General features: G+C 46.0%; 2 protein-coding genes across 2 annotated transcripts in view; one reads left to right on the forward strand and one right to left on the reverse strand.

Annotated features, from left to right (window-relative positions):
• The window catches only part of ARHGAP22 (Rho GTPase activating protein 22), a 36710-nt gene extending 35522 nt beyond the window's left edge, over window positions 1-1188 (reverse strand). The window contains exon 1 of the mRNA XM_082223127.1: window positions 892-1188. Within this exon, the coding sequence (XP_082079253.1) occupies window positions 892-925 (34 nt within the window). The 5' untranslated portion in view covers window positions 926-1188. The remainder of the gene's footprint in view (window positions 1-891) is intronic.
• A 9172-nt stretch (window positions 1189-10360) lies between these two features.
• The window catches only part of WDFY4 (WDFY family member 4), a 202852-nt gene continuing 187923 nt past the window's right edge, over window positions 10361-25289 (forward strand). Inside the window, exons 1-4 of the mRNA XM_082222996.1 lie at window positions 10361-10503; window positions 14505-14770; window positions 22535-22649; window positions 24933-25042. Of these exons, the coding sequence (XP_082079122.1) occupies window positions 14522-14770; window positions 22535-22649; window positions 24933-25042 (474 nt within the window). The 5' untranslated portion in view covers window positions 10361-10503; window positions 14505-14521. The remainder of the gene's footprint in view (window positions 10504-14504; window positions 14771-22534; window positions 22650-24932; window positions 25043-25289) is intronic.

Consider the following 25289-nt stretch of genomic DNA (forward strand, 5'->3'; position numbering starts at 1 on the left):
AAGATGTGGAGAGCTAAGAGCTCTGTGGTAACAAGCCGACCGAATTCCTGTACTCACGTAGCTGGCAAATCTAGGTTTCTGTTCTGTCAAGGGCTTCCTTCAGAGCAGGCAGGCTTTATTTCCTGTGTTTTGTTTAAATAGATCACAATGAATGTTTCAGAAGGGATATAGCAGGGGTGGGTGTCCAAATGTTGATGAACTACAATTCCCATCATCCCTGGCCATTGGCCATGCTGGGATATTGAGGTGTGAGGGTCCACGCCTTGGTCCTGAGCTAAGTTTCCCCTCCCCTCACAGCTCTTTGAGAGAAATCAAAAGACATTGGGAGCCCAGACCACTATGCGCAGATCTGTGGTGGTTGTTCACTGCCAATTTTTCAGCATGCCGCTTACAAGGGACACAATCCATTCATTTCTACAAACATTTTTGCAACATGTCCACCCATACTTTAAATGCTATTATGTTGAAAAGAGAACACAGTATATATTACTAGGGAACTTTACAGGCACAACTGAGCAGATAAAAGTTACAATGCAGCAAGGCAAACCCAACTTGCTCCCAGTTTCAGAATACAAGCCTTGCACTTGAAAATGGACAAGATCCTCTTCTGCTGTGCAACACACGCACGAGTTTCCTTCTCTAAAGCATCGGCAAAACAAGATACATCTCTACCTTGGATGAATACACCCCTACCTGCCTCTCAGAACTCAAGAAACAATTTTGGAGCAGCAAGATAATTATGCCGTGGCCGCATTGATAGCGTTCAATATCACAATTTGCATTGGCGATACGAGGAGCCCGAAAAGTTTCCTGTTTTGATCTCACGACACTTGAAAGCAAGGTTGTTATGGTTTACCTTCGGAGATAATGTTAGATCCGAGCCCTACTCACCTCTCCTGGCTTGCTTTATCTTGGGACTCAACATAGCTCTCCTGATTGCAAGTACAGTTTGCTCCTCGTCTTCATCATCCTGCCCTCCTCTCCCCCCTCTTACTGGTACTCAGATGAATCCCCTCATCGCAGCATCTCTTGTCCTGTTTGTCTGCAGCAAGCTCTTGCCTGCACCAGCCTCTTCTCTGCTGCCTTGCATTTAGCTAAATAAACCATCGTGCATTATTTATCCACCAGGCCAGAATTAATTCCCATCCAGAACCAGCCATTAAGTGCCTTGGTAATTAGTGCCAATAAATCACGAGGAGCACAGATACAAAAGGCCTGGCCTCCTCTGGCTCTGTCCTCCATCTAATTGGCTGGGCAAGGACTTGAATGCTCCAGCCCCACCTTCTTCCTTGCTTCTACACAGTCTATAATTTGGCAAGCATCAGAAACAAATTTCTCCAAGCTTGGAAAAAGAATGTGCAGCCAGGCAGTGTAGACCTAGGTAAGCTGTGCATGGAGGCAGAAATAAGCAGTTATTATAATAATGATCATATACTGTACATATGGCGTGGGACTGTTTGTTGAAGTAAGGGTAGCAAAATCACGGCTAAGAAGCTCAAATCATATATATATATGACAGATACCCTCAGATATGTAGATGACACAACCTTGATGGCAGAAAGTGAGGAGGAATTAAAGGACCTTTTAATGAGGGTGAAAGAGGAGAGCGCAAAATATGGTATGAAGCTCAACATAAAAAAACCTAAGATCATGGCCACTGGTCCCATCACCTCCTGGCAAATAGAAGGGGAAGAGATGGAGGCAGTGAGAGATTTTACTTTCTTGATCACTGCAGATGGTGACAGGAGCCACAAAATTAAAAGACGCCTGCTTCTTGGGAGAAAAGCAATGACATCTTAAAAAGCAGAGACATCACCTTGCCAACAAAAGCCCGTATAGTTAAAGCTATGGTTTTCCCAGTAGTGATGTATGGAAGTGAGAGCTGGACCATAAAGAAGACTGATCGCCGAAGAATTGATGCCTTTGAATTATGGTGCTGGAGGAGACTCTTGAGAGTCCCATGGACTGCATGAAGATCAAACCTATCCATTCTGAAGGAAGCCAGCCCTGAGTGCTCACTGGAAGGACAGATCCTGAAGCTGAGGCTCCAATACTTTGGCCTCCTCATGAGAAGAGAAGACTCCCTGGAAAAGACCCTGATGTTGGGAAAGATGGAGGGCACAAGGAGAAGGGGACGACAAAGGATGAGATGGTTAGACAGTGTTCTCGAAGTTACCAGCATGACTTTGACCAAACTGTGGGAGGCAGTGGAGTGCCTGGCGTGCTCTGGTCCATGGGGTCACGAAGAGTCGGACATGACTAAACGACTAAACAACAACCAACAACAACAACAACAACAACACCCTTCTTTGGAAATTAAACCAATGTCCAGACTTTAACATTCAAAAACTTTACTTGTGGAAACTTAGAGTTACAGATTACTAATTAAAACGTAATATTTACAGTCACATGCTTATTCAAGCATGGGCCTAAAGTCTCTTCTTCTAACTTCCAAACAGCTGTATTACCCTGTCTTTCCAGAGCTCAGCACTCAGCCTTCTGTAGCTCCTATGAGAGATGTCCACTTTTACCTTCTCCTGCAGCGTGGTCCTCTTTCAAGCAGAGAAGAAGCACTCCAGCACTCCATTCAACTTAGCAGTATTCACAGTGGATCCTAAAACACAGTCATCTTGCTTCACATGAAATGGAGTCTCTCCTAAACTAGATACCTCCCATGTGTGAGGGTGCTGTTGGCAACATCTGGTCAATTGCCCAGAAAAGCAAAGAGGCAGGGACACAGCGAGCTTTTCCATTCTGTTTTTATCAAGACACCTCCATGAAGCACCGTTCAGTAACTAACGTTGCTCTGTGAAGCTCCACCCTCTTCTCTGTTACTTCCCTATTCATCAGACTCCTCCTGCTTCTGATGGCGGCTGGTCAGGACCACTTGACTTTGAGCTTTCTTCTCTGCTATCCTCAGTGAACACCTGGTTTGGGGGGAAGGTACAGGTTCTGGGAGGCTCTCAAGTGACAGTGTCTCTTTCAACTGCTGCTTAGGCTCTGCCTGTTGAATGCTATCAAAGTCCTCCACCTCATCTCCCATTATCTCCCAACTTTTGCCTTCATCTTTCTCTGGAGTGTGCCCTCTGCCAAACCCCTCCTGGAGGTCTATACTCTCTGCCCCTTCCTCCTCTCTGGAAGACCCCTGGGGAGGTGGTCTCCACCACTCCTCTTCATCTGCCCAGTCCCTGACACCATCTGACCAATGTTAGCCATGCACATGAGAACTACTAGAGAACTCTCTAGAAATCAGTTATGGATCAATCAAATTTAAACACATATTAACGCATACAATTTCAGTGAATTAAATTACAGTCGTACCTCTACTTACATATCCCTCTGGTTAAGGATTCTTCAGGTTACGGCCACGGCAAACCCGGAAATGTATACTTCTGGCTTTGCACAGAAACACGCTTCTATTTACGTACTTTCTGGGTGTATCCGGAGGGTCCACTGTACTATACTTAACCCTGTTGCCTTCCCATGCATAGAAAGGAGGAGGCTCTCTAGAAAGAAGGCAAAGGCCACAAAGTTGATGGCTACCATAGGCCTGGTCCCGGATCCTCCCTGACATTTTGGCAAGTTCTGCAAATTCTGTCATCTTCACCTGCCACTCCTGGATGGTTGGTATATCTTGTGCTTTCCATCTTTGGGCCAGGAGGCTTCTTGCAGTGGCCGTCACCATGTATATTCATTCTTATAGACATCATCAGGTTTGAGCACCGCATTGCGAAACTTGCATAAGTGCAAGTTTTGAAGAATAGCTGTGTTTAGGTTTGCTCGTTATTTTGGAAAGCAGAATTTGAGAGATATGGCTTTAAATGCACACAGAATCTGATTTCTCCTTCGCCAAGCATCTTTTGAGCTAATAATAATAATAATAATTTATTATTTATACCCCGCCCATCTGGCTGGGTTTCCCCAGCCACTCTGGGCGGCTTCCAACAAAACACTAAAACACAATAACCTATTAAACATTAAAAGCTTCCCTAAACAGGGCTGCCGTCAGATGTCTTCTCAAAGTTTGGTAGTTATTTTTCTCTTTGACATCTGGTGGGAGGGCGTTCCACAGGGCGGGTCCTATAGCGTCCTTAACAGCCAATTGGTCTCCAGCAATGAGCAGATCGCTATGTTTGGATCCACATCAATGACAAGCTTTACTGACAGATTCTGAGATCAAACTACTTGCCCTACATGACAAAGTGGTTTCCTACTCAAAGTCATCCTAAGTTGGACTGGATACAATGCAAGAAGGGGGGGGGGCATTCAACCTGCTCTGAGCCTTTTGAAGGAGGACTTTGCCAAAAGCAAAGTAAAAGTGCAATAGAGAAAGTGACTCTCATTTGTCTTAGGAAAATCAGCTGTCTCTTGGCCTTTTTCTGCATGGACACCTGAGTTTGAGGGTACTTCGCTTGCTCCTCCTGAATTTTCAGAAGAAGCTTATTTGTAATGAATCCATGTGGCCACTTGATGTCATTATTGCCTCAGAAAAGATGAATGAATGCTCTTTAAAGCTGGAGACAGATTCCTCTTTCTTTTTTTGAGTTGCAAAAATTATTCATAACCTTGGATGGTGGCTAACAGATTGAGGTTGAATCCTGACAAGACAGAAGTACTGTTTTTGGGGGACAGGAGGCGGGCAGGTGTGGAGGATTCCCTGGTCCTGAATGGGGTAACTGTGCCCCTGAAGGACCAAGTGCGCAGCCTGGGAGTCATTTTGGACTCACAGCTGTCCATGGAGGCACAGGTCAAATCTGTGTCCAGGGCAGCTGTTTACCAGCTCCATCTGGTACGTAGGCTGAGACCCTATCTGCCTGCGGACTGTCTCGCCAGAGTGGTGCATGCTCTGGTTATCTCCCGCTTGGACTACTGCAATGCGCTCTACGTGGGGCTACCTTTGAAGGTGACCCGGAAACTACAACGAATCCACAATGTGGCAGCTAGACTGGTGACTGGGAGCGGCCGCCGAGACCATATAACACCGGTCTTGAAAGACCTGCATTGGCTCCCAGTACGTTTCCAAGCACAATTCAAAGTGTTGGTGCTGACCTTTAAAGCCCTAAACGGCCTCGGTCCAGTATACCTGAAGGAGCGTCTCCACCCCCATCATTCTGCCCGGACGCTGAGGTCCAGCGCCGAGGGCCTTCAGGCGGTTCCCTCATTGCGAGAAGCAAAGCTACAGGGAACCAGACAGAGGGCCTTCTTGGTAGTGGCGCCCACCCTGTGGAACACCCTTCCAGCAGATGTCAAGGCGATAAACAACTACCTGACATTCAGGAGACATCTTAAGGCAGCCCTGTTCAGGGAAGTTTTTAACGTGTGATATTTTATTGTATTTTTGGTTTTTATGGAAGCCGCCCAGAGTGGCTGGGGAGGCCCAGCCAGATGGGCGGGGTATAAATAATAAATTATTATTATTATTATTATTATTATTATTATTATTATTATTATTTCTAAACACAGTGCTGGATTCAGGGCGGTGTCGGCGGTTCTCCCACACAGGTGCTAATAATAACCTAACAACAACAACAACTCTGGGTGGCTTCCAGCAAGAGATTAAAAATACATTAAAGCATCAGTCATTAAAATCTTCTGTAAACAGGGCTGCCTTCAGATGTCTTCTAAACATCAGGTAGTTGTTGGGAGGGCGTTCCACAGGGCGGGCACCACTACCGAGAAGGCCCTCTGCCTGGTTCCCTGTAACCTCACTTCTCACAGGGAGGGAACCACCAGAAGGCCCTCAGAGCTGGACTTCAATGTCCGGGCTGAATGATGGGGGCCATTTAGGGCTTTAAAGGTCAGCACCAACACTCTGAATTCTGCTTGGAAGCGTACCGGGAGCTAGTGTAGGTCTTTTAGGACCGGAGTTATATGGTCCTGGCGGTCATCCCAGTCACCAGTCTAGCTGCTGCATTCTGGATTACTTGTAATTTCTGGGTCACCTTCAAAGCCCCACGTAGAGCGCATTGCAGTAGTCCAAGCAGGAGATAACTAGAGCATGCACTACTCTTGTGAGACAGTCTGCGGGCAGGTAGGGTCTCAGCCTGCGGACCAGATGGAGCTGGTAGACAGCTGCCCTGGACACAGAATTGACCTGCACCTCCATGGACAGCTGTGTGTCTAGAATGACTCCCAGGCTGCGCACCTGGTCCTTCAGGGGCACAGTTACCCCATTCAGAACCAGGGGGTGTGACTTAAAAGCACAATTGATCACATTTGATGTTTTCTTATCTCAGAGGGGTTTGGATTTGCTTTCATTGTCTCAGAAAGTGTTCCCACGGGCTTCTGTTAGGAGGGCTATTTAACTCCTGATCTTGTAGGACTCTGTCTGCCATCAGCCCCAGCAAATGTGGCCAACGGTCATTGCTGATGGGAGCTGGAGTCTAACAACATCTGAAGAACACACAAGGGCAGGTTGTGGGTTGCTCTAACCCTTTGATTCTTCATTGCTCTGGCTATTCATAGGTAAAATATTCACCAGATTGCAGAGGGGGAAATCCTTAGAACTGTAAATAGCCTCCACACCAGTATTTACCCTTGCGCATAATGCTTCAGTGAGTACACATTCTCCCACAGCCTCCCACCTCCAGACGCAGGCAGATTTGCATGATTCCACTGTAACAGAACGGAGCGACCAATATTTTAGTTTCATTTGATATACACACCAAAAAGTGGTCTCAGAGAGCTTGGTCTCTCTCCCCTTCCCCACCCCTGACCACACCAGCTAGCCTTTTGGGGTGTGTGTGCTGGAGCATACCAGTTCCTCCCAGTTGCACTGGGAGAAAAAGACTGAACAGGCTTTTGTCAGGCAAGATAAATGAACCAGGGTCTGCTTTCCAGGTGGCAATCTTCATAGCCCCAAGCCTACCTTCTGCATCAATGAGAACAAGTGAAACAAGATTGAGTTTCTATGACCACACATTCTTAAAATAGCAAGCGCTAAGTCCACCCATTCATACTGGGGCAACAGCAAGGGGACATCTGTTGTTATAGGGCTGTATGAATGGTGAAGACAGTGCTGGTTCATCAAGCCAGGGCTTTCCTTGGGCCACAGCAAATGAGTGTGTGTGAAATGATTTTGGTACTGTGATAGGAATTTTATGGTCTTAGATATATAGTAATGTTCATAACCGCACGTACATAGATCAGCACAGGAAGAACGACCTGAAGTCATTTTGATTCCTAAACTGAGCAAATGTTTTCTCTGCATTGTCAAAATGGAAAAGCCTCCCATTGTCTTTTCCTTCACAAATCCTGTCTTAAGGGTATGTCTGTGTTTGAATAGGGTGTGAGCCTGTGACCTGCCCCAGGAACCTAAGTATTTATCATTACAAAAGAATGGCCAGGCTCCCCAGGCAATCCAATCAAGTAACCTGCCAGACAGGAGATAAACAAGGACAGGAGAAAAACAATATTCAAATTTTCTGTTTTAGCCCGCCTTTTTTGTGATGTAGGTATGATGTATCTGAGGGGTGGTCTTAGGTTACACCCCTTCTGTGATGTATGTATGATGTTTCTGGGGGTGGTCTTGATCTACAGGGTGGCAATTTCAAAAGTCTTTATAAGGCCTTGCACGCAATTTTTCTGGGTCCTCCTCCTTTCCTGCGTGTGAGGGGAGCACCCTGTTGCAAAAGATCAATAAAGATCAAGCTTACTAGCAGCTTTGCTTCTCAATATTCTCTGGTTGGCCTCTGTTATTCTCTCCTACCAATAGGGAACCTATGTAAGGACTCTATATGGGCTCTTGGATACCCCATTAGGGAAAAGGGCAATTTTGTTTACAACAGTACTAACACCCAAGGCAGAGCTTTCCAAACTGTGTGTCGCGACATGTTGGTGTGTCGGCTGCAGTGTTTAGGTGTGTTGCATGAAGGCTCCCTGCGCTCCTCCCGGGGCTGGAAAGGGGTCAGTTTAACCTCTGGTTTGCTAGTAAAACTGAATGAATGTGTTGCGAAATGATGCGTATCTAAAAAGCGTGTCACCAACGTGGAAAGCTTAGATATAAGGCTTAATACAGATTAGAACCAGGTTACTTGAGAGCAGTGGCAGCTGGGGCTCATTGGACCTGGTGGGCTTGCCTCGTAAACCCTAGAAATGATTGTTTGTTTATTATTTTATTTTATTGATTAAATTTGTATACTGCCCTAGATCTGCAGATCTCAGGGCTGTTGCAACGTACCGTATTTTTCGCTCTATAAGACGCACCAGACCGCAAGACGGACCTAGTTTTTGGAGGAGGAAAACAAGAAAAAAAATATTCTGAACTTCAGAAGCCAGAACAGCAAGAGGGATGGCTGTGCAGTGGAAGCAGCAATACCTCTTGCTGTTCTGGCTTCTGGGATAGCTGCGCAGCCTGCATTCGCTCCATAAGACGCACACACATTTCCCCTTATTTTTTAGGAAGGGAAAAGTGAGTCTTATAGAGCAAAAAATATGGTAAATAAATAAGCCAGCAGTGCAGCTTGGCTGCCAAAATGAAATGAAATGAGATGAAATGCAAGCACCATCTTAAGGCTGCATCAGCAGAAGAATAGTGTCTAGATCAGTGTTCCCCAACCTTGGGCCTCCAGCTGTTTTTGGACTACAACTCCCATCATCCCTCGCTAGCAAGACCAGTGGTCAAGGATGATGGGAATTGTAGTCCAAAAACAGCTGGAGGCCCAAGGTTGGGGAACACTGGTCTAGATCATGAGGAGTAATGGTTCCACCATATTCTAGACTACTCTGGCTGCATCTAGAATATTGCATCCAGTTCTCGGTGCCACATTTTAAAAAAGATGTTGACAAAATAAGGTCTGCCCAGATGCATAGGTGCCTTCAAGAAGAACATACGTTTAGAGAAGATTGGGAAATGTTTATTGAATGTATATGGGGAAATTGTGTACACCTGAAAACGTTGGCAGCATTAAGATAAATTCAGCAGTGTAAATAAGGTTTGATGGATGTATTAATGGAATATTGGATGGTTTAGTTTTTGTAAGATATGCAGGAATCTATGATATGTAAAACGAACCACGGAAGGAGAAGAAGGGAAGCCATTGATATTTTAAGGATGTTAAAATGAGTATTTTAAATTGTATAACAGAAAATTTTATTAAAAATGTATACAGTGGTACCTCCGGTTATGAACTTAATTTGTTCTGAAGGTCCATTTTTAAGCTTTCACTAATGGCGCCTCCCGCTGCGTGACTTCCGCTCGCATCCTGGGGCAAAGTTCGCAACTGGGAGCATCTACTTCCGGGTTAGCGGAGCTTGTAACCTGAAGCGTTCGCAAGGAGGACGGTACGTAACATGAGGTTCCACTGTATATAAAAAAGAAGGGGGGCAGCCCCCCAAAAAACTGCAGCAGCAGTGCATGCGTGCCGCATGGTATGCTCACCTTAACCCGCAGCATTGCAGGCCAGCGCCGGATTTATGTATAAGCTAAACAAGCTATAGCTTAGGACCCCACACTCTTGGGGGCCCCAAAAAAATCACAGGGGAAAAAACCTAGATGTACATTTCCAAAATATAAGATGACAAACAAATAAAATAAAACCTACATACAGCAACAGTGTTTTGTGTTGTGTAGGCTTCTATGGTGTAAGTCATGGGCCCTGCCTGCTAGCCTTCTCCCTAAAATACCACTGGTTTGCTCATTTCTATATACAGTGGTGCCTCGGGTTAAGTACTTAATTCGTTCCGGAGGTCCGTTCTTAACCTGAAACTGTTCTTAACCTGAAGCACCACTTTAGCTAATGGGGCCTCCTGCTGCCGTCGCGCCGCCGGAGCACGATTTCTGTTCTCATCCTGAAGCAAAGTTCTTAACCCAAGGTAATATTTCTGGGTTTGCGGAGTCTGTAACCTGAAGCGTCTGTAACCCAAGGTACCACTTCATAGGGTGCCTACATTCTGCACGGACTGGTTGCATGACAACATGTACAAATGGCTTTAGATACCTATGAGGTCCAGAAATTACCATATAGCATATATTCAACACAAGAAAACAGCGACAATTTGTTGTTGACAAAAGACAGCTGGACCCATAAAGGGCCCCATTACCTTCAGTAGCTTAGAGCCTCATCAAACCTAAATCCGGCCCTGACCGTGGCGTGCGCACGAAACGTCAAGCTGTGGAAATGGGTGGGTGGGCAGAGGCTCAGAAAATTTTAGGTAAATGAGTTCTTAGCAGAATCAGCTTTCGAAGCAAGGCCTTCTCAACTGAGAGCAGCATCTCTTGCCAGGTGCTTCACCAAACTCCCACATGCCAAGTCCCCCCCCCCCCAGCGCCACCAGACAAGCAACCCCTGCCCTTGTCGTGCAATTTCGCTCCAACAGAGCTTGTGGTTGGCTCTCCTTTGATCCACTTCTGCTTTTGCCAGGAAATAAGCACACAACTGCCTAGTCAAGTGAATCTCAGTAGAAAGTGATAGGAGAGAGAGAGACAGCTCTAAGATGATCGGCAGCTCAGAACATGCTGCTGTTGTCTTCGGCTAGAGGCACTCCAGCGAAACACCAGCCCAGGTATGTTCAAACGGCCCTGCCCTCTCTCTAGTTCCCCTTTCAGATCATTGCTGGCTGGTGCCTTCTGTCAAGCTGCCGTCCCGGAGAACAGAAAGTACGTTTGTGAGAGTTCGGGTTGTGGCAGCGTGGCAAGAGGGTGGCCAAAGGCAGACACAGGGCGCTACTACCAGCCATAGAAGCCGAAAGAGGAGACAGAAGGCAGAGAGGTAGGAAGACTGGGCTGAAGTACACCTGAGAATTTTATATCTGCTCCACGCTTCCCATACACGCATATCCTGATTTGCTAATTATTAACCTTGTGTCCCCTTTCTTGATTCTTTTCTGCTGTACTCTCTGTCTGTGCTGGTAGCACAGATATTTCCACTTAACACGGGGAGTCATAGGGCTCCCCAATCTGACACTGGGAATTTGCAGATATTTTATCTCTTTTTCCAAAAGGCAGGAGGCTGAAAGGAGCACAGGGAATTTCCTGAGCTGGGGAGGGTCAAAGTCAACAAAGGGGTGTCACTTAGCCAGAGCTATCCATTTCTCTGCAGGGCTTTTTGAAAGCTCTGCAAGCTTTCTCTAGAGGCAAAGGGTGGTATTCAGTAAGGTTTCACTCAGTGTAGACCCACTTAAATTAATGGACATGGCTAAGTTTCATTGGGGACGCAGGTGGCGCTGTGGGTTAAACCACAGAGCCTAGGACTTGCTGATTAGAAGGTCGGCGGTTCAAATCCCCACGACGGGGTGAGCTCCCATTGCTCAGTCCCAGCTCCTGCCAACCTAGCAGTTCGAAAGCACGTCAAAGTGCAAGTAGATAAATAGGTACCACTCTGGCGGGAAGGTAAACAGCGTTTCCGTGCGCTGCTCTGGTTGCCAGAAGCGGCTTAGTCATGCTGGCCACATGACCCGGAAGCTGTATGCCGGCTCCCTCGGCCAATAAAGCGAGATGAGTGCCGCAACCCCAGAGTCGGTCACGACTGGACCTAATGGTCAGGGGTCCCCTTTAACTTTACCTTTAAGTTTCATTGATTAGGGTTGGTTTAGTTGAATACCACCCAAAGTGATGTACGTACTATGAAAGAGCCCATTAAGGTGGACTGGTAGTGGTTAGACCGGCACAAAAAATGATTGACCTCTCAGCTTAGCCTGGTTGTAAATCACTGGGTTTTGGGTGTTGCAGGGAGGAATTTGGCCAGATTATACTCTCGCCTCCCAGACTTGTTTTCTGACTACTTATACAGAAATAACCAAGGCTTGCAATGGTGTAGCGCTAGTAATTGCACTTCTTCCACCTTTTGCAACCTTCGTAAGCATGCTCAGATAAACTTCTGAAGTTTATAAAGAAACCAAAGTTTTCTCTCCTCTCCTCCAGAAGCCATATTGGACTTTCTGAAGCAGCTGACACAAAGGGTGCACTGGTACTACCAGTTGAGAGGGGAATTTGCTCAAAACAGTTTTGTTTCTCCTTACGCTTATTGTATACAGTTATCTAATGCACTTTGCTCCACCGTGGGCTGTTAAAAACGGTTGGATGGGTTTCATTTCCTGGTTCTTAGGCAGTAAAAGCCGTTCCTCATGCACCTTGTATAGTCTCTTTGTGACCAGTTAAGAAAGCAAAGTCAGGGCTAGCAAACACATGAATAACTGTATTGTTACAAAAGTTGGGTGCCACCCCCCTCTCTCTGCTGAGCGGTAGCAAGAGCCCATGGTATTCCAGGCACTCACCCGGGGTCTGAGAATTGAGACACGGCAGAGACTGCCGTAGCTTTAAGAAATGTGGTTTCTTCACCTATCTACACCTTCTGTCTGCAGGGAGGGAGGGCAGATGTTACAGCTTTCAAGAGGGGCTTGTACCCCACAGCAGAGCAGCCAGCCTTCAGCCAGCCTGCCCAAGATGGATCCCAGTCTATCTTCCTCTTTAACAAAACACCTTGCTAAAAACTATTTTCCTATCACCTGCCAGTTACCCTGATAATATTCCAACCCCCGCCCCCGAGTCTCTGTTCACACGCCAGGGAAAGTGGGGAGGGCAGTTCTCTTGTATTGCCAATGGCTCTCAATTGCCCTATATACCATATTTTTCGCACTATAAGACGCACCACACCACAAGATGCACCTAGTTTTTGGAGGAGGAAAACAAGGGAAAAAAATATTCTGAATCTCAGAAGCCAGAACAGCAAGAGGGATCTGGCTTCTGGGATAGCTGTGCAGCCTGCATTCGTTCCATAAGACGCACACACATTTCCCCTTACCTTTTAGGAGGGAAAAAGTGAGTCTTATAGAGCAAAAAATATGGTAAGTGGCTCTTAATGGCTCTAGCTTGGCCAGGTTGTTTTGCATAGCCTAGCCTAGGAGTTCCTCTGCAGCTGGTATCTCTCCCTTTCCATCCCAAGTAACCAAAATCCTACCATTTATTAATTTCTAGGGTTTAGGGGGGTCCCCTCTCCCCAATCTTCCAAATTACCTGTCTGGATAAAGAAATAATAGTAGGGCTTGTGGAATAGTGGGGTGCTGGTAATTTTAGTTAGAGCAATGCTAAGATGTTTGTGCTACTTGCAGCAAAAAGTCAGGGCCAAGTTGGGAAGCATTGTGGAATTTGGTTTCATTTGCCGCAGCTGCATGGAATTTATTTCAGATGCTGTTTCTTTCAGCTGGTAAGGGGAGAGAGACTTTCTGCTGTCCACTAGGCAATGGCTTTTTCCACCTGCCTTACCCTAGAAGCCTTTTCCAAACCAGGACTTTGAGAACAGAGCTGGGCAGAAAAAAGAGGCGTTCAGGGATATTTGAAAATAATAATTTTATAAGTTGTGCGTCCTTGTTTCTCAATTTGACCCTTTTACGTGGTTTTGTATGTTTTGTGGTATTTTATGCATTGCGACTGGCTGTTATTTTTATTGATTATAGATTAGTAATTCTTCATTGTAATAAGTGTCAACTGATTAATATTTGCTAGTATTTAATTTCACCATTTGCTATTATATTATATTGGATTCTTGAATAATGCTTTATTTAGTATAAGTTGTTTTTTTAAAGTTTGTGATTTTTTTGTATTGGATCAGATTGTTATGACATGTGTGACCTTTGCTGTCTATTTTGTTGTTTCTTCAGCTCATAAATGGCCTTGGGTATTGCAATATAGAAAGGTGGTATACATAAAGGGACCCCTGACCATTAGGTCCAGTCGTGACCGACTCTGGGGTTGCGGCACTCATCTCGCTTTATTGGCCGAGGGAGCTGGAGTACAGCTTCCGGGTCATGTGGCCAGCATGACTAAGCCGCTTCTGGTGAACCAGAGCAGCGCACAGAAACGCCGTTACCTTCCCGCCGGAGCGGTACCTATTTATCTACTTGCACTTTGACGTGCTTTCGAACTGCTAGGTTGGCAGGAGCAGGGACCGAGCAACGGGAGCTCACCCCGTCGCGGGGATTCGAACTGCCGACCTTCTGATCGGCAAGTCCTAGGCTCTGTGGTTTAACCCACAGTGCCATATTAGAAGTGAAATGAAAACAATGTTGCTGCTCTAATTTTTTTGCACCGTTTTGCAGCAGAATTGGGGTCCCAAACCCTTTGCTCACCTGGGGATTTGCCTCCCGTGCACTGTTGCTAATACATAATCTTAGGACCCATTCCAACACTACCTTAGCCTCGCGATTCTTCTCATTCCATTCTGCCAATATAGGAACTCATAACTTGGAGAGGATGGATTTAGAAACCCTGAGGTCACTTCTGGCCCCGGGTAGGGGAAGTGCCATTGGGGTGTGTGACACAACCGCGTCAGTGAACTATAAATGTCAGGTTTGCATGTTACCACAAAAATGTAGGAAGAAGCTTTGCTCCAGCCGCTTCCATGGCACTGCCGTAACCTCTGAACCATCACTACAAGGCGATGGGCTGCTCTGTACAGTGAAATGGAGACCTTGCTCTCAAACCTTTTGCACCGTTGTCTCAGCACAGCAACTCATCTGTTAGTGTAAGACACCCTGCAAAAAAATAACATTTTGGTCTTTCTTCCCAGATCAGTTTGACCTAAGCATGGAGGCTGACCTAGAGTTCCCAAAACAACTGGAGAAGCAGACGGATTCACCTGACAAGAATGCCCAAGCCCAAGCCAGCAATGAGATGGTAGTCAAAGCAGAACCTGCTGAACTCAGTAAGGAAGATCAGAGCAAGTGCCCTTACTTCCTATGGGAGACCCTAAGCAAGCAGTTCATGGAATATGGGGAGATGAATCCAGCAGGGCTACAAAGCCAACTTCTGACCTTCTTGCCCATCTTTCTGAAGGTTGGTTGGATCTCTACCTATTACATATTTTTGTTACGAGGTCTTGATCATACTGAGGGATGGGGTTCTTGTTGTTGTTGTTTAGTCGTTTAGTCGTGTCCGTCTCTTTGTGACCCCATGGACCAGAGCACGCCAGGCACTTCTGTCTTCCACTGCCTCCCACATTTTGGTCAAACTCATGCTGGTAGCTTCGAGAACACTATCCAGCCATCTTGTCCTCTGTCGTCCCCTTCTCCTTGTGCCCTCCATCTTTCCCAGGGTCTTTTCCAGGGAGTCTTCTCTTCTCATGAGGTGGCCAAAGTATTGGAGCCTCAGCTTCACGATCCATGGGACTCTCAAGAGTCTCCTCCAGCACCAGAATTCAAAAGCATCAATTCTTCGGCGATCAGCCTTCTTTATGGTCCAGCTCTCACTTCCATACATCACTACTGGGGAAACCATAGCTTTTACTATACGGATCGAGGGACGGGGTAGGATCGTCAAAAGAACTTCTCTAGTGTGTGCATGTGGAGGACAAGGTGGCAACTCTCCCTGCAAAACTGCAACCGCTGGAATGTCAACAGCCACCATTTTACTCCCTCTCAGCAACAGTAATGGGTTTCAAGAGGCGAGCGAACAGAATTTGACTGAATATCTAGGAATGGTTTTGCTGGGTACTTCAGTTTTCGAATGTCTCTGTTGACGAACATTTTGGTTTTCGAATGCTTCAGTAAATGCTTCAGTTTTTGAACTCGCCTCGGAAGTCAAACATGCCAAGCGGCTTCTGTATTGAGTTTTCCGTACTGAGTTTTCCTTACTGAGGCTTCCGTACTGAGTTTTCAGTTTTTGAATGTTTCGGAACCTGAACTGTCTTCCGGAACAGATTACGTACATTCGAAAACCGAGGTACCATTGTATGTCACAAAGTAGAATCTGCAGAATATCTGGGAATTTTTTAAGTGGCAGAGAGAAGATTTACATCCACACACTATAGTATTGCAGAGTGGCCTCTTCATGGGTCACCGTGACTTACGCTGGTGTCTGGAGGTTGCTGTTGTTCTCCCTTCCCCCACTGCTGAAATTAGGTTTGAAAGAAATCTTGTAGCCAAGAGAAGAATTTTTTTCAAGCCTATTTGATCTTCTTGAAGGCTGCAGTTGGGAAGAGAGAGTTAATTCTTGCTACCCCAGTTGCACTCTACAGGAAGTCCAGCCCACACCTCTGGGTGTGTGTGTGTGTGTGTGTGTGTGTGTGTGTGTGCGTGCAAGAGAGAGAGAAAGAAAGAGAAAGACCCACAACTAGGGTTGGGAAATCCCAGATTTCAGGATCCAAACCTGCGACTTCGCAGCGGCCCCTGGTGATGTAATTAAGCATGACAAAGTTAACCACAGCCGCTGAGAGCATGTCATTCATATGAAAAACAACAGTCTAACAAATGAGGAAATATGTCACTGGTTGGAAATTAAGATAGAAACCTCTGATAAGGTGGAGTGTTCCTCTTGTGGGTTTCTTTTTGTATATTTCTTTTTGCATTTTAAGCTGCATTTTAAACTGTGTTCTTACTTATATTTTAATCAACTGGGTTTTTTTTAATTTTTTTTTTTACTATATTTATATTCAGTGTTAGCTGCCCTGAGCCCGTTCTTGGCCAGGGAGGGCGGGGTATAAATAATTTATTATTATTATTATATATACAGTGGTACCTTGGGTTAAGAACTTAATTTGTTCTAGAGGTCCGTTCTGAACCTGAAGCTGTTCTTAACCTGAGGCACCACTTTAGCTAATGGGGCCTCCTGCTGTTGCTGCTGCACGATTTCTGTTCTCATCCTGAGGTAAAGTTCTTAACCTGAGGTACTATTTCTGGGTTAGCGGAGTCTGTAACCTGAAGCGTCTGTAACCTGAAGCATCTGTAACCGAAGGTACCATTCTGTGTGTGTGTGTTGCTGTTGCAAAATTGTACACGCATGTGAACTATTCTTGTGACCAGCCAGTTTTAATGACTCAATGGCCAGCCCTGTACCGTATGTAGGCTTTTAATTCCCTTCTGATCTCAATATCTAACCTCTCCCACCAATGCTTATACTACTACAGTGGTACCTCGGGTTACATACGCTTCAGGTTACAGACGCTTCAGGTTACAGACTCCGCTAACCCAGAAATAGTGCTTCAGGTTAAGTACTTTGCTTCAGGATAAGAACAGAAATCGTGCTCCGGTGGCGCGGCCGCAGCAGGAGGCCCCATAAGCTAAAATGGTGCTTCAGGTTAAGAACAGTTTCAGGTTAAGAACGGACCTCCAGAACCAATTAAGTACTTAACCCGAGGTACCACTGTACTATATTATTAGCTACTCTTTAAGGTGTTTAGGGAAAACAAACAAACAAGGATGAGTCATTTTAAGAGTTCACAGGAATATCTAGCATGAACATCCACATCTGAGATCACCTGTGCAGGTCTACCTGTCTGGAATATTAGCAGGGTGTGGGGACAGCAGCACAAGGCAGCTCAACCTTACAAGGCTTTGCTTGAAACAGAAGCAGAGATGCAAAATTTATTCCCCAAGCTTTGTGTTTAAGATGGGAGTTGTTGGCCACTGGAGGACAAATTGCAAGGATCCTCTTTTTTCACACCAGGAACAGAATCTTCCAGACTTGTTCAGCTAGATGGCTCCATTGGTTAGAGAGTGGTTTTGAGAATGCTGAGGTTGCAGGTTCGATTCCCATAAGAGTCAGTTGCATATTCCTTCATTGCAGGGAGTTGGATAAGACTGTCTTCAGAGTCCCTACCAACTCTGAATCGATGATTCTGATTGAAACACGGACACAATTTATTTTCCCAAGCTCTGTGTTCTGGGAGCCAGAAATACTATGGTGCTAGCAGAAGTCCCTTTTGTGAATCAGTATAGCTCCGTCATCAATCCAGATTTTAGTTTGGAAAACTCTTTCATTTTTCCTAAATACACTGTCCACCCCACCATCATTCCCCCCCCTATGTCCTGTCATGGAATCCTACTCAATATGATCCAGAGTAGAACTCTGACGTATAGTTAGCAGAGTAAAAACTTAAACACTTCCCCAAAAATAGACCAGAGGCAATTGTATTTCATTCAGCAGAGCTTTACTGCTCCTGAAGGCAAATGAGCATCATGGTCACAAATCCAATATATTCAGGATTGGCACAGTCCATAAGAAATCCAGTTGCAGCAAACTTAAACTTACAATAATTTATAATAAGTTTAACACTAAGCATACACACAAGGAAAAGAGATAGAAACAGAAAGTGAAACCCAGGCTCCTTCTGGCCTAATAATAATAATAATAATAATAAAGGAAGAAAGAGAGGGGGAGAGAGAGAGAGACCGAAGGAGAGAAAGAGAGAGAGAAGGAAAGGAGAAAAGGAGAGAGAGAAGGAAGGGCGAGAGAGAGAAAGAAAGAGAGAAGGAAGGGACAGAGAGAGAGACAGAGAGAGAGAGAAGGAAGGAAGGATGGGAGAGAGGGCGATAAGGGAGAGAGAGATAGAGAGAGAAAAGGAAGGCGGAGAGAGAGAGGAGGGAGGGAGAGGTATATAAATTTATACCCCTGCCCATCTGGCTGAGTTTCCCCAGCCACTCTGGGTGGCTTCCAACAAAATATTAAAAATACATCAAAACATCAGTCATTCAAAACTTCCCCAAACAGGGTTGCCTTTAGATGTCTTCTAAAAGTCAGATAGTTGTTTATTTCCTTGACATTTGATGGGAGGACGTTATAGTAAGCATGATCTTGACAGAAGAGATAACAGAACCTGTTTAAGCCAGCTCTACTCGGCTTCTCTGAAGGAATAACCCAAACATCATGAACCTTCTGCTTGCGTCTTTCACACAGAGAAGCTTCCAGTACCCTCTTGAGTTAATTAGAATAGGAAAGATCTCTACACATCACCTCAATACTTTCTGCACTAATAAATGCAAACTGACATATCCAGTGAATTCGTTATGCCCATTACTGGGGCTTCTGATTAGAACCCTCCACCTTCAAATGGGATTGGGAACTTCCCAGTCAAACATTTTATTTTCTTCAGCCTCTGAGGCAGACCCCACTACACTTGCTTCCCCCTGAAATTATCCATCTCTCCACTCCACTTCAAATAACAATAAATATATCCTCCAGTCGGAACTCTCCCCTCCCCTCTCGTTTCTCCTCACGTCAGTCCCCTTCGGTCATTTCTTGTCCTTGCCTCCTTGGACTCACTTGGGAAGAACCAAAGGCCATCTCACTGTCCCCTCCCTCTTCTTGAGCCCAGACCAGTTATTTTCCTTTCTCTGTGCTTCCTCCCAGCACTGAGTGCTTGTCCACATGTCACTTTCCCCACACCTATAAAGCACGGGTCTGAGTGGTTTTTCACTTATCGCAGGCTCTCCAGGCACAGGTCCAAGCGGTTTTCTATTTGCCCCACTGTTTTCTCCACGAAAACCTGCTCCTCACTGCTGAACTGGAGCAAACATTAATCTGTGGGGAACCCGATTGACATTTGCTCTGATTCAGTGGTAAATAGCAAGTTTGGAGACGGAGGTTAATTGGGAGAAGAGAGGAGGACAGACTTCCTCTCCAAAGTCTGTGCAATAGCTTGCAGAGAAGGAGGTTAATTGGGAGAGGGAAGCGGTGGAGGAGGAGGGCAGACCCTACCAGAATGACCGCTCCCCACATTAAATGGGGGGCGCCCTTTGCGTGGACGCGTGCAGCCCCTGGACCCTGTGCGGCTCCATCTGCACAAGCTTGGCTTTGCCTTTCCCCAGGTGGGATACCTGGAGGTCTCCGCCTACCTCAGTCAGTTGTCCAATCCCGCCTGGGGGAAGCGTTGCCAAGGTGATCAGGCCAGGTAGGGGAGGGATTACCTGCCCACACAATAGAGGGAGGATCTTACCTGGGAATCCTCACTTGGCTCCAGAGCTTCTCCCACCCTGCCCACCCTCAGTTAAGTCTTATTTTGCAGGTTAACTTTTCTTCACAGGTATGTGGGCGCTGCTACGTTAAGGTCACTGTTGAAGGGCCGGAAAGGAATTCCCCTGCATTGGCAGGTTTTGCCTTTCCCGTAGCAAAACGTCACAACTTTGGCGGTATCAGGCCTTGGGCGGAATCCTTTAGTCTATCTTCCTGAATGGGGTGTGTGTGTGCAGCGGTGATCCATGCCCCCTTCCTCTTTGCAGCGGCGATACCAGGGTTCCGCGTTAAAGGGGTTTCTGAGCGGAGGCTTTGGCTGTACGCCTAGAGGTCATCAGTGTTCTCCCCTGCGATGACGCCGTAACGGAGGCAGCTATCTCTGCTTGAACATAGAATCATAGAATCATAGAGTTGGAAGAGACCACAAGGGCCATCGAGTCCAACCCCCTGCCAAGCAGGAATCACCATCAGAGCACTCCTGACATGTGGTTGTCAAGCCTCTGCTTAAAGACCTCCAAAGTAGGAGACTCCACCACACTCCTTGGCAGCAAATTCCACTGTCAAACAGCTCTTACTGTCAGGAAGTTCTTCCTAATGTTTAGGTGGAATCTTCTTTCTTGTAGTTTGGATCCATTGCTCCGTGTCCGCTTCTCTGGAGCAGCAGAAAACAACCTTTCTCCCTCCTCTATGTGACATCCTTTTATATATTTGAACATGGCTATCATATCACCCCTTAACCTCCTCTTCTCCAGGCTAAACATGCCCAGCTCCCTTAGCCGTTCCTCATAAGGCATCGTTTCCAGGCCTTTGACCATTTTGGTTGCCCTCCTCTGGACACGTTCCAGTTTGTCAGTGTCCTTCTTGAACTGTGGTGCCCAGAACTGGACACAGTACTCCAGGTGAGGTCTGACCAGAGCAGAATACAGTGGCACTATTACTTCCCTTGATCTAGATGCTATACTCCTATTGATGCAGCCTAGAATTGCATTGGCTTTTTTAGCTGCTGCATCACACTGTTGGCTCATGTCAAGTTTGTGGTCAACGAAGACTCCTAGATCCTTTTCACATGTACTGCTCTCAAGCCAGGTGTCCCCCATCTTGTATTTGTGCCTCTCATTTTTTTTGCCCAAGTGCAATACTTTACATTTCTCCCTGTTAAAATTCATCTTGTTTGTTTTTGCCCAGTTCTCTAATCTGTCAAGGTCGTTTTGAAGTGTGATCCTGTCCTCTGGGGTGTTAGCCACCCCTCCCAGTTTGGTGTCATCTGCAAATTTGATCAGGATGCCCTTGAGTCCATCATCCAAGTCATTGATAAAGATGTTGAATAAGACCGGGCCCAAGACAGAACCCTGTGGCACCCCACTAGTCACTCTTCTAGTGAACATATGTTCTCCAGAGCAGCCCCCCCCCACTGGATAACCTTGATGTTCTCTAGATCCCTGGCTGGGGACTGAGGAGGGATAAATGCCCAATGCCTGAGCCAAGGTCTACCCACATCTGAAATATAATAAAGTTGCGGCCAATTTAATCCCATAGCACGTTGTCTTGAGTCATTATTCCACATGGGGGAGGGCACAGTAATCCCTACCCTATATCATGTTACTTTTGATTTCTAACCTCCTCATTTTCTCAAGTCTCATGAGTCTTTCAACTGGCTTCACATGATTAAAATGCAGCATTATTTTTTAACATATATATATATATATATATATATATATATATATATATATATATATATTCTAAACATAGTCACAGGACTTTTCTTGAGTGGGCTCCCCTCTGCCCTTTAAAGCCCGCAATGGCCTCCGTTTGGGAAATTAACTTACGCCCTCGTTTTCATGCAACATGGGAATTTTAGCCAATACAACAAAAAGTTCCCCTGCAATGTGATTCTGATGAAGGCGGGTGACTCTTTCAAAATATAGCCAGGCGTCTTAACATTTCTCTTCTGCCCCTGTCCATCAGTTCCCCACCAAAGGAAAGTAATAGAATTTTCAGGGCCACCTTAGTCATTATGACTCACAGCCACATGATTCAGAGGGGAAATGCGATTTATTCGTTACAATTGCACAGCCAGGGGAACATAAGTTCACCGCACAAAATAAATTGTGCTGTATCTTGTGCTGAAAGTCCATAAAGGTATGATGCAAATACAAGTACGTTTTTGTTTTTATTTTATTTTGCAGTCTCTGTTATGTGTCATCCTTTAAATCCTGCCAAGTCTGTCCCTCCACAAGCGCCACTACTGGTTTATTCCCTTGCCATTTTCCTCTGCTCTAAGTCCTCCACCTCCTCAGCTCTCTTCTTCTCTGCTTACAAAGCAAAAATGGACCCCACCCCTGCTCACCCCACCCCTACCCCCTTTTTTCTACTAGGCAAAACTAAACAATATAGGGTGCTTAATATGACAGCGCCTGCCAAAACAGGGCACACAAGATTATCTGCTAGCAGATTTGGGAGGCTGGTGATAAACATTATGTTACATGTTACTGCTAGGATAGCAGCAATGGAAATTAATGCCCGGGAAGCAAAGTCAGTGTAATTAATACCAAACGGACACACACACAATTCTTACTATTTTTTAAAAAAGATATTTATTGAAATTTTACAGACAATAAAAGGTTACAAAATTAAAATTAAGAAATAAAAAAGAACAATAAAAGAAAAAAGATACAAAAATACAAAGACAAAACACATAAAAAGTAAGAAAAATTAAAAAATATCAATATTTTCATATCTTATATTTCATTTACTTGTTTCCTGACCTCCTCACACCCCCCTTTTTTGTATTCCAGTTCACATAGTTAATTCAGCAAATCCTTACCCTCTATCATTTATCTTCATTCTTACTATTTTTGAAATATGTTTCAGGCCTGGGATCAGTCAGCTGGCAACATCTGCTTTCCAAACACCCACCTTTTAGCAAGTGAGACGTCGAAGCTTCTGGCGAAAGAAATCAAGAAGAAGCTGAATGGGAAGCCTGCAGGTGAACCATAATAATAATAATAATAATAATAATAATAATAATAATAATAATAATAAATGTTATTTATACCCCGCCCTCCCCAGCCAAGGCCGGGCTCAGGGCGGCTAACAACCAATAATAAAAACGAGTTGAATGAATACAACTTAAAAACAAGATTAAAATACAACATTAAAGCATTAAAACAATTAAAATTAAAATGCAGCCTCATCACAGGAGGAGAAAGGAAAAAGAAAGAGGGGGAGGGAATCAAATTGACTCCAAGCCAAAGGCCAGGTGGAACAACTCTGTCTTCAGAATGTTGCTTCTTCATGTTACCTGAGTTGCAGCCCCAGTTACAGTGGAGAGGACCACTGTGCTGGTCCCGAGGGTTAACTGTGCGGCGAGGTCCAAGTCCAGTCCGAGGTCAAGGGTGCGGTATGGAGGCTGTCCATCAAAGCTGAAGCAGAGTCCAAGGCAGGGTGAGGTCAGGAACTCTGGCAGAAGAGCAGGACAGGGTGCAGGCAGGAACAGGCTACCAACAATGTTGCTCCCGCAACCTGGGACTGGGGCTGGCTGGCTTTTATCTGCCCCGAGGCACAGGGCGGCCCCGGTCCACAGGTGACTCGCCTCTCCTGGCCTGGAGGCGAGCACTCCTCCTGCGGGAACTTAGTTCCCTCTGCCTCTCTGCCCTGAGCCTCTGCAGCTCAGGAGAGGCTGGAGGGTTACCGGACCCAGAGGCAACCTCAGCTTACTCTGACAGGGCTGAGAGTGGAGCACCTGCAGGCAATGGGTCCTCCATCACCTCAGGAGCCAGAGCAGACTCAGCTGGTGCCTGCACCTGAGGATCCAGCACAGGTGAGGACCCTTCAGGCTCAAGCCCCAGCCCCGGCTCAGCTGGTTCTGGAGGCGGGGGCTCCTGTGCAGGCTGGGATTCCTCAGGTTCAGCCTCCGAGTCCGAATCCCAGGCCAACACAACCGCAGGGGCAGTTGTCCGGGGCACAATTTTTTTAGGAGTACACAATGGCAACACCCAGAGCTGCCTCAATACATCTGTGTGCTTCTGTCACTGGGCTCTGTTGAAAACGGCTTCTCCATGTGGGCCAAGAAGTGACCAGACAATGGACCGACTGCGTTTCTTATCTCCGCGGTTGTGATCTTCTGGGTGATGCTGTTGAATGCGCATGTGTACTCCATCCATTCCCCTCCCTCCCACCCCCTGCTCCATGTGGCCCCGGGTTCTGGCAACCCTGTGGAGGCCCCTAGGTAGGCAGTTGAAATCTCGGGGAGCCCCCTCTAGTGGGATAATATTCAACTAAGAAAGCTTGAATGTAATTTTATTTCAAGATCAAATCAATATTATTTTGATCCGTTGTCGCGGGGCCCCTAAAAGGTGTGGGAACCATATGCTGGTGCCTACACTGCCTGTTTGGCACCGTGGCACTGCTAGCAACCCATGCTACGCTATTGCCCAGTTAATATTCCTGGGTGAAATGGGGACCTCATTTATCCCAAACTTGGCTCTCCTTGTTTATCCCCATGCCAGAGTGTTGGTTCATAACGAAATTTGGAGGGGAGGCCCTTCCAGGGAAAGGTGACTGACAGTAGCAGGGATAAAGATGGAGGAACGTCAGCTCCGAGGGAGAATACACAGAGCAGACCACTGTGGGTGACAGCTGGAAGAAGGTGGTGCCTTTTCCTTGGACAATTAAGGCTTGCCATGCCAAAGGAGAAAGGAGATTTCCATAGAGAAAGGACTGTGCCAACTATGACCAAAGGCTTTTATAGACCTACTGTTAAAGAGCTGCTGCTTGTAGGTTGTTTTAGGTATTAGATATTTTATGGTGCTTTATTGTGAAGCCACCCTGATTATGTACTTGAAGGATGGGGCAGAAATCGAAGTAACAGAGACACAAACAGTGGGATGAGAAGAGTATGTTCTGTAGCAGCCCTACTCTTGGGCCTTGAGCAGAATAGAGTACAGTGGTACCTCGAGTTAAGTACTTTATTCGTTCCGGAAGTCCGTTCTTAACCTGAATCTGTTCTTAACCTGAAGCACCACTTTAGCTAATGGGGCCTCCTGCTGCCGCCACGGCGCCAGAGCACGATTTCTGTTCTCATCCTGAAGCAAATTTCTTAACCCGAGGTACTATTTCTGGGTTAGCAGAGTCTGTAACCTGAAGCATATGTAACCTGAAGCGTCTGTAACCCAAGGTACCACTGTATTGCAGGCATCTGTTCAATAACCTAAGCATTCTGCTGTTTTCTTCCCAATGTGTTTCTTCCCCCTTTACTCTTCAATGGCAGAAGAAGCCCAACTGGCTGTGTGGCAATTTCTGCAACGGAAGGACGAAGAAGAGCCGGATGATGGTTATGTGCTCCTGAGATCTGTCTACTTACTTTCCCTTGATCACATGGTGAGATAAAACATTGTCCTCCTCTGCCCCTGACTTGCCACTCGAAGGAGTTGGTATGAATTCACCCTGTGAGCGCCATTCACTTACCTGAGTCTGTTCCAAATAGAGCCGTTTCCACTTCAATGATATTGAATTCCGCTGTTACACAAAACCTATTGCGTGGCGAGTCCCCCCCCCAAAGTGGAAATAAAGACACATGACACAATTATTTAAGGTTAATGGGCTAAATATGGCCACAACTTTATTG

The sequence above is a fragment of the Podarcis vaucheri genome (genome assembly GCF_965113315.1).
Source record: "Podarcis vaucheri genome assembly, chromosome: 5".
Taxonomy (NCBI): domain Eukaryota; kingdom Metazoa; phylum Chordata; class Lepidosauria; order Squamata; family Lacertidae; genus Podarcis; species Podarcis vaucheri.